Source organism: Bacillus rossius, chromosome 16, assembly GCF_032445375.1.
Source record: "Bacillus rossius redtenbacheri isolate Brsri chromosome 16, Brsri_v3, whole genome shotgun sequence".
Taxonomy (NCBI): Eukaryota; Metazoa; Arthropoda; class Insecta; order Phasmatodea; family Bacillidae; genus Bacillus; species Bacillus rossius.
Window position 1 is genome coordinate 30,719,781 of NC_086343.1, and position 15,139 is coordinate 30,734,919.

Here is a 15,139-nt window from a genome sequence, read left to right on the forward strand (position 1 = left end):
ATTATATTTTTCAAATCCCTTCCTAAAATAAAATCGTGTATCTGACACTGGTGCATGACATGACAGGTAGGAAGTTCTCTTTAGAGCGATGAATGAAAACCTAGTATGTTTATAGGACTTGGCGGTTCAACGTAAATGACCATTAAAATTTATTGACCTGTTTATAGCTTTCTCGTATTTGGTTTTGAAACGTGTTAGCAGAAGAGAACGTACCTGCAAAACTAGGTTGCTAGGTTGGCATTTCTGAGAGGTGGTTTCTCTTCAAGGTTGAATATACTGTAAGCGTGGCAAATCATTACTTTTCAGCCTCCTGGTCTCGCAGTACATATTCGACCCGCGTGTTACAGATGAAAACTCTGCCTTTACTTGGAAACAAGATATGAGATTTCGCGTGGCAAGTTTAAGCGTGGATCCAGAGCGGGTGGTGTGTGGAGGGGGGGGGGGAGGACTCCAGGGGCAGTAGCCCTTCCGAGCCAGAACCTTTTTTAGAGTATATTTATGTTTACTAATGAATCAAGGGAAGCCTTCTTTTCATAGACGAGAGAGCCAAACGAACGATCGTGCATCTTCGGTTTTTTTTTGTTCATTGTAAATAAATATGGCGGTGTTGATAAAAGGATACTAATGGTCAATTAGGTTAGGTTAGCTACATTATAAATACTTTAAAACATTGTGGACTGTTGATTTGGTTAGGATAGCTACATTAAAGATACGGAAATAAAAAACCACGAACTTCGGGGAACTTCGGGTTTTGGCTCTCTCGTCTGTGAAAAGAAGGGCTTCCCATGAATCAAAGTCCGCGCACCTGGTGTAATAGCTGGCGTGTCAGTCTGGTGGGCCGAAGAGCCCGGGTTCGTGTCCTGGACGGGGATGGGAGTCTTCAGATTTTCTTCCCGGGTTTGGGACCGGGAGTCTGCGATGTCCCTTGCACCGTCTTCCTGCCTCGTCAAGCCCAGGTGCCGTGAAGTTGTCTCTGCTGAACCCTCCACTGCATGCATTATTCATCTTTATGGAAAAAATGTATATGTTTATCATTTACAGCATAAAGATTACAACAAAAATATTTTAAAATTTTTAACTAAATTTTTAACGTAACTACAACTGAACATTCTCGTCCGGTGAATAATATAAATAAACAATAGGTAATATACACAAAACACTTATATTTTTGTTTATGTAATGATCATCAGGTGCTGCCACAAATTGTTTCTACATATGGAACCCCATGCAGCTGCTGTCCTGGAGTAATTTCGTTTGTGGAGAAAAATCTCAAATGCTTTATGCCATATGTGTCACAGTATGCAGTAGAGGGCTAACTCCTAGCAATGGGTGAGACGACTCATTGTCATCAGAGTACCTACTCAAATGCATGCATTAAACTTTCCTTTCGTCAAGAAGGTATCTGCGACTATTAAAATTCAGCGTTTGAGGCCATGAATTTGTAAATATTCCAAGGCCAATCTCTCAATTGTTTAATGTCATGTTTCTCAACTGCATCTTTTCTTTGTACAACAGCCCCTCCCGGGAATTCTTGGACGCACCCTGACCAAGTTGGGTTTTTTCCACAGAGCAACCCGGGTCCGGGAACATGGGTATAGCAATCGACCTGTGGTTTCCAACTGTTTTAGACTCAAGGACCATTTTCCTCTCAGCTAGAAGCTTATAAGCCGCACTGTATCACACACATGTAAATATTCTAAACACAATTGTAATCATTACGATGACATTTTTACAGGAGTTTTTTTTACCGTAAATTTACAGGATGATAAAAGTAAATTTAATTTACAAAATCATGTTTTATATTGATATTTAAATTTGTCTGCCACCTTTTTTTTTCAAAGTTTATAAAATACAATTATGACAGCAATAAATTGTGTGTAGTACAATATTCTATTAAACTTAATAGAACAGAAGCATAAAGTTTTAAATTGGCCTTTATGAAAAATATGTTTTTTTAAATATTTATTTAATTTTAATGTTACAGTTTACTTTATCTGTGTCTAATTTTTCTATATAAACTTTAATGCAAGATGAAGTAATTTAATGCGAATTTTCTACAATGGACATTAACCAGTTGATTCCTTAGCTTGTTATGTTCATCTTTCAGAACAACGTGTATGTGCTGCCGATGGATGATGCTATAAACAGAACATGATGTAGAAGGATTGGTGATTTTTCTTTCTCAACATGTGATACATTTGGATCCAATTGCATACCATACAAAATAAAACCTATTGAACTGAGCACGGCAATAACTTAACACTTAGGCATATTAAAGAGTCGAGAAATTGAGGGAAAGTTTTAAGTTCTAGTACGGCTTTACCAAAAATAACTCTAGTCTGCACACGTGAATCAGTTACATACATACCAACTCAACAAGCTTTCGGCAATTTTTAACCCGAAAAGCTATCAAGCAGCAAACTTAATTGGTGGACTGCGTTAAGTATCAGATTCATTTTTTATTTTCAATGGCGTGTGATACTAACAGGATGTCCAAATTCTGGAAACTCAGGGAAATGTCAGGAAAGTTGAATTATGGCAGGTAAAGTCAAATAATTTCTTTGACATCCTGGGAAAGACATCGTAATCCCCCCGTGGTAGTAATTTGAGGGTGAAGTGTCATGCTTCAGTATGCCGTCACTCAGACTGTGAAAGCATGTTTATCCAGATGGTGTTTAAGTGCATGGTCATACACATTATAAAATGGCGTGGGCAGGGTTCTGTTTGAACTAGACCATCTTTAAGAAAACTGCAAAATAGGTCAATTATATTAAAAAATAATAGTCAAGGACATTTGTAATTTTGATCATTAAATGTCCCGGAAATTTTATCACAAGTATGTACGGACACACTGTTTAACATGATAGGCTTGTTTGCATGTATTTAGGCGCTGCCTCATTCCGAGATTGTGATACCGGCAGACATGGATGCTTGGCACTGATAACAGTGAGTCACGTAAGTGCTACGTAGTAAGCATCTTGGACCCGTTACACGACGACTCGCTAACGTAAAAAATTAAAACGTATCACGGAAGATGTCTTCGTTTTGCTTTCCGCCTGCCGACCACACAACTCGAGGAAACGAAACGAACGGCAGCCAATCAGATTGCTAGGAAATTTTTTTTTCATCAACAACACAAAAATAGCTATGTTACTGGCGTATGCTGGCTTCAGGGACAGCGCGGAAAACCAAGGACCCGGGAAACAAAAGTTTTGTTGGGGGACCCCCTCCCCCCTTTATCACATATTGTACAACTTTTCAAACCCCATAATTAAAAAGAAAATACTGTATTTATTACAGTGGCCATAATTGAACACTTTTTCTGTGCGTAGCTCATGTGTTGTAAGATGTTGTTATTTTTGCCTTAACAGGACGAACCCAAGTATTAAAATAATCTTTAAACACAATCATGGGTCCTTATGGTGCCCAGTCAGACCCCTGATATCCCCTCCCCCCACCCTAGCTTTTCAACCCCGTCGGCCCTGGCTGACGTAGTATTGCAGAGAAAAATGTGCGGACATTAGATGTTTATTTGGGGGGGGGGGGGGCAAGGCTATTGTTCCTGAAGCTATAAATCAATTTTCAAATATCACGGTTAAAAATATGTTTTTAATGGGGAAAAAAATTAAGATACGCAAACATAATACGATCGTAATTACGTAGGTATATAATAAAAACAAACCACAGTGCAGTGACAAAACACTGGTAGTATACATAAAATCTCATAATTAAAACTTTTTTTTAAATGTAACAAACATAAGTATCTACCTCCGCGGAAATATACGTACTGACTCTGTTTCGTGAATTACGTATCCGTTTACGTGATCCGTGAATGAATGCGTGTCAGTGTATAACGGGGCTTTATTGTGGAGGTTCAAATACAACATATTTTCACTGAAACACTGGTCGCGGATTGATGACCACTGGCCAATAGTGCATTTGCCTTGAGTGTCTTCCTGAGACCAGGATATCCTCAATAAATAGAGACCGGAAAAATTCGTGGGTTCAATGACCTCCAAGATAGACTCCAATAACCTCTACACACTCGGGGAAATGCCAACTGTTCATTGGTTGTTGACTTGTGAGTCGTCACGACTGGGTGGCCTGTGATTCGACACTTCTATGAGTGAGGGTCTCTAATTGGCCCTCATTACTCCAGATTAACAGTGAACCAATGACAGAAGCAGCACTAAGGTATAATTATTTGAATTATAGCATAACACGAAATTTACCAGCTAATTTTTCAGGTCTCTATCATTAAATAATCATCTATGTCCCCATTCCCGATACTGCTTGTTGATAACAAACTGTAACGAGTCATAAATACTTTATCTAACATAAATATAGTTTGCTCTTTTAAAAAATTATCATTAAAAATAATGAATAATTTTTTTTAATTTTTTTTCTTTTTTGGGTGTTTTTGTATTTATGTAATATTTATTTTCTTTTTAATTATATGGATAATATACTTTAAGTACCGCACGTACCATAACGAGACTAGAAGCATTCACGCACTTGCTTTTGTGAGTGTTAAGTTTCCTGAAAAAACCTAGTGTCATTGTGTAAAAACGTGAAAAAAAAAGGAAATAAATAGTAATAATAACAAAGCCAGGAAAGTATTATTCATGTAATGACATGAAAAAAGTTTGGATAAATTCCAAGAAATTGAAATCATAGAGAAAATAAACAGACAGATCCAAAATGATGGGGATCATTTTAATTAATAGTTAATTTTTATCTTTATACTTACATTTCTTTGAAAAGTTACATATGATTTCAGACGAACAGCTTGTCATTAGAAAATATCATCTTAAGTAATGGATATTTTTCCACGTAAACGATAATGTAGACTCTCAAAATTTATCTGTAGTTATTAAAATATTACATATTATTTCTTTGAATTTAAGGTGAAGCTTTTACCTACATCTGTTATTTTTTTCTGTACTTCTTCATATTTAAGTTTTATAGTTTGGAGCCTACTGTCTGAAAACTGGCCCTATCACGGCACAATTCTGTACCTAAGAGCCAAATGAACCAAAATTAAAATTTGGCGATATTTGTTTAATTGCATATTATGTGTTAATAATGTTTTTTTCTATCGAACCTTGATATCTTAACTCACTCAAAAGAGCTTTCTGAAATATTTAGCGAGTTTTATAAGCGCTAAATTCTACAGCTTAAGGTGAGCCAGTCACCTTGCAATGTCATGAACCTGTGGCTGCTGAAAAAAGTCTCCTATTTGAAAGAGATGAATTATAAGTCTCTTATTGTGAGCTACACACATATGGATCTTGATGAAAATCACGATATCAATGAAGGACAAATATTATACTCCCCTGAAAAGTTTTTAAAACTGTGACTTAAGCTCTTTTACTTTTGAGAAACATAATTTTCATTACAACTGTTTTTATGAGCAGTCGGTTTTATCACGTCTGTAAGCGTGATCACAGGAAATTGTTAATTTCCTCTTTTAATAACCCTTAAACTACAAATAATGAATGTCATGATGCGTGCCCGGACTAGAAAACCTGTGAAAAGATGCTGTATGCAATCATGATACTTGATTATTACGTGTTAACTGTAAACTATTCACAGAAGGATACAAAAATATCCACATCACACTCCATGGTTAGTACTTGTTTTTTCCATATTGTTGATTTTATTTTCGTGTAATTCCCAAGGCTATAGCACAAAACAAGAATAGCATATTGTGTTTTAGTGTTCCGAAATGATTTTGCCGTGCACATACTTCGTGTTAGTTGCTATACGTGAAACGTCTTGAATGAATTCATAACTAAATATCTTAACCCGGCTAATTATGTTCCTAGAAATTCATTCCCAGTGTTTGAACAGCCGGGAAATGATTACCGTTTAACATGACCTGATTTCCGAAATGTTTTCCACGGAAATCTGTAATTTACTAGCAAAAGACCAAGAACCTAACGTGCAGGGTCTATTCATGAAATAACCATAAAACACGCTACATGATCATGTTTTATGTTTGGAAAGAGATTATCGATCTTTCCTCCTGCAAGGATATATATATCGGGATATTTCGTGTGATTAAACATGTGTGCTACTTCTTGGCCACCACGCTGCACATTATCTGCTGTTTACAAGAGATTCCGATGTGTGTGTGTGTGTGTGTGTGTGTGTAATTCTTTATTGTGTCACCCACTGCGCCGTGGCGGTCGCTAGAAGTTTCTTTACGTGTGTTTGTGCAGTTGGGTAAAGCAAAAACGACCTAAACTATGCAGTCACATTTTCGTGACCTATCTCCGCGCTAGTCTGTACAAAGCCCCGTGCCAGACTTATCATTTTTATTATTTTCCTTGCTTGTATTCTTTTCTGTGGGGAAAAAAATATGTAAACGGGAAAAAGGAAATAATAAAACTGTTATTTAACATATTATTTAGATATCTGGTAATACCTTTATATCCCAATTTAGTTCTCATGATTTATTATTATAAAAATGATCAATAAATACGACTTCACCAGAATTTTACAGTTATCATTTATGAATATAATCTGAGAATGAATTATTAGTAAAGAATATAAAATTTTCTTTAGCTAAATTATCAAAACAAACATATTATTTAGATATCTGGTAAATACCTTTATATCATGATTTATTATAAAAATGATCAATAAATACGACTTCACCAGAATTTTACAGTTATCATTTATGAAACTAATCTGAGAATGAATTATTAGTAAAGAATATAAAACTTTCTTTAGCTAAATTAGCAAAACAAGCATATTATTTAGATAACTGGTCAATACCTTTATATTCTAGTTGAGTTTTCATGATATATTATTATAAAAATAATCAATAAATACGACTTCACCAGAATGTTATAGTTATCACTTATAAAACTATCTGAGAATAAATTATTAGTAAAGAATACAAAAATTTCTTTAGCTAAATTAGCAAAACAAACATTGGAATTTAAGCTCAAATTATAAATAATTGTTTTAAGGAGTTAGTTTATTATCTTATTATCCGGTGAAAGGCTGCAGGCCCCTGATAAGGCCCATCTCCGAAGCTGCCCCTGGACCGGTAAGCAGTAGAACTAGCACAAGGAAACAGCTCAGTGGCCTAGCTGGAGCCTTGGATCGCAGGATAGCTCGAGGTAGAGGGGAGAGAGAGAGAGAGGGAGAGAGAGGGAGAGAGAGAATGTGTTCGGCCGTGAGAGGCGCCGAGCGACTTTCCCCGCGGCCTGACCTAGTGCAGGAGAAAGGAGGCGGCGCGGTCATCGCCCTGGGCCGTAGACGGCGAGCCGCGAGGACAACCACCTGTCCCTCTCTCTCTCTCTCTCTCTTCTCCTCTCTCGCCGCTGCAAGGACCAACACCGAGCTCGGTAAAAACAAGTCATTTAATCAAACGACATCAACAAACATACAATAGATAATAATGACAGGTAACAAACACACGGGCATATGTCGATGCCACACATACATTCCCTTTCCTCCAACAATAAAATACAATATATTATGTTCAGTCTTTGGTCATCGAACCGACTTTACCTTTGGCTTTACAAAAGCCGTAGCCAGCAGTTTGCGAGCGAGTCCCGGACAGTCATTCAGACGCCACGCGAGTATAGTAGAGTAGAGAAGCGAGCACGTCGACGCGCACAGGGGGAGAAGCTAGGGTTAGTGTGCTAAAGACTAAGATCACAGCCAGTTGACTGGGGGCGCCTCAGCGCGGGCAGGCGAAGCCGCGGCTGCCGTCGGGCCCGCGAGGCATGCGCACCACGTTGTCCGGCAGGTGCGCCACGCCGCTGTTGGAGCGCGGCCGGTTGGCCGACGGCGCGAACTGCACGAGGCTGGAGCTGCGAGGCCGCGTGGGCGGCGCCGTGTCGGAGCCCGAGGAGGCGCGGCGCTGCGCCCAGGCGGCGGTGGGCTCGGAGCAGCGGTGCAGCAGGCGCGCCGGGGGCGGCAGCAGGCGCGGCGAGCGCCGGGGGCGGTGCTCCGGCTCCGCCTCGGAGCCGCTGGCGCACGAGGACGAGTGCTCGCAGTCGCAGAGGTGTCGCGCCGCCAGCAGGGAGCCCTTGCGGGCCGGCGGGACGCGCCGCCTCTTCTCGGACAGCAGCTCGAGCACGCGCACGCCCATGGCGTGGCCCGCCCAGTCGGCGGCGCCCCTCAGCGCGCAGCGGGCGCCCTCGGCCTCCTGGAACTCCACGAGCGCGCACACCACGCCCGCCAGCTCGGGCCTCGCCGCCACGAAGGCCCGCGCGTCCGCCGGCACGGGGTTGCCGGGCCGCAGGATGCGTACCAGCGCGATCTCGCCGAAGCACGAGAACAGGTCGGCGACTCGCTCGATGGTGGGCTTGTCGTGCGGCAGGCTGGACGCCAGCACGGTGCGCGACGGCGTGGTCTCGTCGTACTGCGGCAGCGGGTCGGTGCGGCGCAGCTTGGTGCCGGCCTCGTTGATCTGCAGCTTGGTGGAGCGCTGCAGCGCCGCCGCCACCACGCGCCAGTCCTTGGCCAGGTGCTTGACGCGCTTGAAGCTCGAGATCAGCTTGAGCGACACGTAGCCCTCCTTGTTGCGCTTCACGTGCTTCAGCAGGAACGCGTCCTTGGTGATGTTCACGTCGGAGAAGTAGAACTCGACCTGCGACACGATGCGCTCGGCCAGCTCGTCGTCGGGCGGCACGAAGGGCGGCTCCTGGTCGGCCACCTCGCAGCCCGAGTCCTTGCCGGTGGTGGAGCCGGCGTCGTCCGAGCCGCAGTCCGACTGGTCGGCGAGCAGCGCCGCCTCGTCCGGCAGCTGCGGCGCCGCGTCCTTGTCGTACGACAGCGAGATGTCGCTGTCGGTGGACGAGATGCTGTCGCGCGTGTCGGAGTGCTTCATGGGCGGGCGGCTGTAGTCGAGGCCCCCCAGCTGGTCCACCTCCTCCTCCTCGCACACCTCCACGGGAGCTGGCATGGCGCGCGCTGGCTCTGCTGGCGCTGCGAGGGACGGCTGTTGTCGGCTCGGAGGACGGTAGCGCACTGGCTCTAGCCCCGGCGTGCTCGCCTATATATACCCCCCCTCCCTGGCGCCGCGCGCCCTCCCCTCGCCCGCCGCCGCTTCCTTCCTGGTGTCGGCCGGCTTCCGTCGCCCGCACATCGCTGACCTTGCTCGAGTTAAGCCCCGGCCACCTGCGCTCCCCGTGTGCTTGGCCTGCACTTCCACCGCACTGGGGTTGTCTCCGCGGTCAGGGGTGTGCGAGGCGGGATGATGAGCGCGACGCTCGCTGGTGCTTCTAGCGCTGTATAGCCTCTGAACTGACGCACAGTCTTCTCGTCGTCACAGGATAACTGTGAGTTTTGAGCGGTGACCGTAACTTCATATGGCCGAGAAATGAAGATAAAGGTGTAATGCAAGTCCCTTTAAGTTCTTTCAAGAATGTGTACTGGTTTTTTTTACTCCTAAAAATTACTCTTAAAACATGCATTTTAGCCATTTTAACTCTTCTAAAAATATAATTTAAAAACTTAATCCGAAATCAAAAGAATTTTCGGCCCTCGGCAAACTCTTGAATGCTTTTCGTAAGCAGACCCCACTCGGATATCTTGGGTATTTTTGAAATCCCGTTGTTTTTCCTTAAAATCTGCGCACCGTGTGCCTAGGTAGGCAGATCCCTTAAGGGCCTATGGGTAATTTTTTATTTTTATTTTACGATAGATACATTCACAACTTAGTTTGAGCCTGTGGAAGTAACCTACCACAGTCTATTGTAAAAAACCTCCCAGCATTTGCCTGCTGTAATTAAGAGAAAGCATAGAAAACTGGAAAAAGTATATCTGAACCAGGTTTCGATCCAAGCCATCCAGAACGCGAGCGCATTGTTTAATGACTGCTCCACCTTGCTCGTCTAGCCATGTTCCTAACATATAGAACTATAGCATCTTCAAAAATTATTAATATTTGGCTGATTCTTCTCAATGTACAGTACAAAACAACGAACCCATTACAATAGGCACATGGTTATGAATGATACTGTTGAACAAGGAGATACGAAAGCAAGCAGTTTCACTAAGTCAGCTTTACTAAGTATACGCGTATCTTAAAATGTTAAATTTTTTCTTAAAATTAAAACTTTATTTGGTTTCCATTGATGGTTTTATAAGTTTAACATTTGATCATGTATAGATTTACATTAGTTCCTTTACATTTGATAATAATGATTATGTCACTGATGTTCACAAATATCACGCGAGACTTCCTTAAACTGAGCCTTGTAACCAAAATAAGTTCATGATCGAACATTGTTTATCATAGTCTGTTTCAGTTCAGTCATCCAACATACTGTGACATAATCACATGAAACATTCTGGACCTAACAGTTACAATGTTGACCAAGTCACACACAGATTGCTTATGTTTAATTTATGAGTATTAACAACAGTGAAATTAAACATGCTGTGTTTTTCGAACTCTGTCGAATTGAAATTAATTTTAGTTTATCTCACATTTAATTCTAAGTGAGTTTGGATGATTAAGCCTAGGCAGCTATAGAGAGTATTTCGTTGCTGTGCTGACTTTATCTGTGAGATGATCCATTGCGAAAAAGTAAGAAGGGAAAAATGTTCCGTTAATGAAGGACAGAATTCTAAGCAGTAAAATAATTGCATTGCTTGTTTTTAGGATTTATATTAGTTATAAAAAAATAACTGTGGTGGGTAATTTTTTGACAAATATCTAAATTTTATTGATATTAGAGTGGTATTGAATTTTGCATCCTTTTATAAAATTTGATTCATAACTGTGGACTGTCATCTCTTTTGAATACTCTCAAACACATGCAAACCAATTACGTTTGAACACGTGGTGAATAGACAGCCTCAAATCACATAGCAGCTAGTGGTTATGACATGTCTCGTCCTTATATTGCATTGTCCATTAAACTGGGATTTACTCTCTTTTTCCAATGCACGATATCTGCTATTAGCACTGTCCTATTTTTTGAATGCTCTGTTTCCAGATATGTGTTAGAAAGTACAAAAGTTTTAAACAGAATTTATAAATTTAATGTAAAATTTTAAAAATGTATGAGACACCTTGCATTTCGTAAAATACATTTTGGAATGGGAATATGGGAAAAACTACATTTGCCTGTTGTATTTCTTCAAGAGCATCACCTGATAACAATTATATATATTTTTTATTTATAAGAAGATGCAATGGAAAGATGTCATCTTGGTTTCAACTGGTTTTTATTGGTTTTTATATAGTTTAATATTAAATAATTTGGCTCTTTTCATCGGGGACGCCCCACAACGCCGAAATACCATAACGCCGAACGACCAATAACGCCAAAAACCATATCGCCGAATGCCAGATTGACTACAACGCCGACAGATAAAAAACTGCTGTGTACCACAACGCCGAATTACCACAACGCCGAAATACATTAACGCCGAAAAATGTCATTGCAGGACTGCCACAAAGGTTAGGTTAGGTAAGGTAAGTATAGGTTAGGTTAGGTTAGACTAGGTTAGGCTAGCCTAGGTTAGGTTAGGTTGTGGTACATTTTTCGGCGTTACTGTGTTTCTGCGTTATTGTACGTTCGGCGTTGTGGTATTTCGGCGTTGTGGTAACGACCCCTTTTCATCATAGCACAAACCTTTATGGAATGCTTTGTTATTAAGAGAGACTGATTGCTACAAATAATTTCTCCTGTGAAATGATAACTGGTGTTTAGAATTTAATTATTTTGTCTATAAAAATTTCTATATCTATAACAATACTATGAATAGATACTATTTTACGGCCTTAGAAAAACGAGCCGGGTATATAAACAAATACAAGCCATCTGAGATTTCTATGGTTTTATTTTATTTTTGAGAGATAACTTTGCCAAACTATATGAAATACGTTTTTCGGGATAATACTAAGCATTCCTCACGAAAATTGGCGCATAATTTCATTTTTTAAATCAAAGTTTCATGCAAGCATTTATATTTTTTAAAAAATTTAAAAAAAAATTATTGATTATTCAATAATTTGACTTATTTTGTATTATTATGCGCTTTTAATACTGCAACTCTATTCAGGAACTTTAACTATTGGAGGTACTGGGACAGCACAAAGCATAAATGCCCCGGGTAAGAAACCGAACCCAGTATTACTGCGAACACTTTTTTTTAGAGATAGAGATGTTTTGACGTGACAACGTCTAATAAATCGATGAATGCCGGCTGCACAAACGAAAAAGGATGACTCATTGTCCCGTTGCGCACATTGTCCCGTTACGCGATGTTCCGTTACGCTCATTGTACGCTTGCGCCGCATCTATCTCTCTTCCACTCGATTGGAACAACCAACGATTTGACTTTTTCGAGGCACATTAAACTTGAAACACTCCCATTCGTTTCCTACTTTTCCTATCATCGTCCTATCCTTAACAGAATAAGACAGATTGGAACAAGTTAAATAGCAAACGTGTATAAAAGTTATAGTTAAAATAATCTGTTCGTTAACGTAATAAACATATTTGAATTAATGAGTGCAAATAAAAGTAAAATTATCAATTAAATTGTAGATTTCATTTCACTCCTTATTTGTATACATACAAAATAGTGATAAGTCAATAAAAATGATTCAATTTTATTCATAAAAGTATGCAATAATTTCATCAATGTTTTGTTATGACGTTGTCACGTTAAACTATCGTCCGTAAACCGACTTTACAGACAACCAATTTTTTTTAAAATATATATATATATGTATACATTTGCATAAAGCAAATGACGGTGCACGAAGAGGTGGGAAACGGAACGCATGGCGCGGACTTGGGCGGTGTCCGCGAGCCGTTTCCTGCTCCTCTTGACCCGGATACCCGCCCGGTAGCGGAGGGAGGGGAAACACTCAGTTGAGGGGCTTCGGTCAGCCCACCGGCGGTTATCCAACCAACCGCACACAAGGTTGCATAAGGACAGCTAGACACTGCTGATGAAGTACAGGAGCAGTGCGGGGAGGGGGGCTGAGGGGAAATAAACCCCGCCGACAGCAGCTCGCAAACTTCTCGAGTCGCAATTCCACGTAACGTCATTAGCTGAGGGAATGTGGACACTGCAGGGCGCACACAAGAAGAATCCTTCGTAAAAGAAAGAAGCTGGGAAATAGTTTGTAATACTACAAAAAAAAATTGGTTCTCTGTAAAGTCGGTTCACGGACGATAGTTTAACGTGACGTCATAACAAAACATTGATGAAATGAATGTATAGGTACATTGATGAATAAAATTGAATAATTTTTATTGAATTATCACTATTTTGTATGGATACAAACAGTAGTGAAATGAAATCTACAATGTAATTGATAAATTTACTTTTATCTGCACTCATTAATTCAAATATGTTTATTACTTTAACGAAGAGGTTATTTTAACTATAACATGTATAAATGTTTGCTATTTAACTTCTTCCAATCTGTGTTATTGTGTTAAGGATAGGACGATGATAGGAAAAGTAGGAAACGAATGGGAGTGTTTCAAGTTTAATGTGCCTCGAAAAAGTCAACTCGATGGTTGTTACAATCGAGTGGAAGAGAGATAGATGCGGCGCAAGCGTACAATGAGCGTAACGGGACACCGCGTAATGGGACAATGCGCGTAACGGGACACTTTGTAACATCAAAAAATATATATTGAATTTTTGTACAACTCAAGGCTAGGGTTATTTCTGCATATACAAAATTACGTTTTTCGAGGTAAGACTGAGTATTTCTCACGCAAAATTAGATCATGGTTTTAGACTTTAATTAATGTTTTATTCAAGCACATATATTATTTTTTTAAAACCGTGGCAAGATAACTGGATATTCAATAATTAAAATTTATTTTGATTATTATTCTTATTAATGTGCGCAGTGAGTACTGGAAAGCTGTTCAGGAAAAAATGTTAACAAATAACTGTATCTAAAGCATGAATATCCGGGTAAGAATCCGAAAACAGTATTTTTTCGTACACCATTTTGTATTTATACAGTTTTTTTAATGTAAATGTACATATTTACAAATATCTGTAATTTTAAATGAATATTTCTGTTCCATTTACAAAAAAAAAATATTTACATTGTAGTGAGCCAGTTTTACCGGTCGCTGTACGTTAAGTCGAACCCTGGAAAAATAAATAAAACGCCACGAGTTCCTGTATGCTTTTTTAAAACTAAATATTTTTTTTATCCTCTCCATCCTTGATTATACTTTAAGTTATAAAGAAAACTCAATAACGTACAAAAACAAATAGATTTTGCCTGGTTTCCTGTGTGTACTAGTATTCAAATTTTGTGTCCATATTGAGGTTTCTCTATTATATATAGAGTAACCAACAAAGGCATATGTTAAAAAAACAAACCTTTAAAATCAATCTCAACATTGCAAGAATCTGCAAAGAACTAAGTATTTCATTTGACTTGTTTTCAAAGTTATGAAATCCTCAAAAGTAATTACTTTTAAATGTCATAAATATGATTTTTTTTATCGCGTGTTGCACATACTGAATGTTGGCAAAACGAAGACAACATGGTGTTTTTGTGGCAAGGAATCTCAATCAGAGGTCGGTATGTTTGTGAAATACGATGAGTTTGATATTACAGCGGCAGAAGACCAAGCAACAGTTAAATGTTATTCTTGAATTTCCCATCGGTGTATTAGATAAATAAAATATTATATATTGGGTTCCGCTTCTCCACATGTTAAATAAAAAAAATCCTAGTTTTATGAAACAATCTTCAACTATTTATTTATATATTTATAGAAAGCTAGTATTTTGAATTATTATTTATAATTAAAATACATAAAAGTAAAGAGTCTTACCACAGATGCTACGTATGAACAGTTGAAAATTGTATGCTACATGACCATATGTACGAAGTTCATACGAGAGTGAACACGTTTCATGCCTAAAATATATTCGGAAAACAGGCGTTCTAACCATTATTACTCTACAAAAGATACAGTTTAAAAGTTTAAAAAATAAATACGTAAACAGAACTACTCATCCACCATTATCGTATTCTTAAATGCTTTTCGTAAACAGACACCACTCGGATATCTTTAGCAGTTTTCAAATTGCATGGTTTCTCCTGAAGCTTTGCACACCGTATGTTTGTTCAGGTAGTAATTGCGTGTGTAATTTAGTGTATTTT

General features: G+C 39.6%; 1 protein-coding gene across 1 annotated transcript; it reads right to left on the reverse strand.

Moving 5' to 3' along the window:
* Positions 1–7,358: 7,358 nt before the first annotated feature.
* LOC134540352 (la-related protein 6) lies at positions 7,359–8,973 on the reverse strand. Its single transcript, XM_063383025.1, has one exon. It carries the CDS (start codon positions 8,927–8,929, stop codon positions 7,700–7,702), a length of 1,230 nt encoding a protein of 409 aa, XP_063239095.1. The 5' UTR covers positions 8,930–8,973; the 3' UTR covers positions 7,359–7,699.
* Positions 8,974–15,139: the final 6,166 nt, after the last annotated feature.

What these genes read in the sequence shown, in the direction of transcription:
- LOC134540352 (XM_063383025.1), bottom strand. Translation starts at nt 8,929, where the DNA reads ATGCCAGCTCCCGTGGAGGTGTGCGAGGAGGAGGAGGTGGACCAGCTG.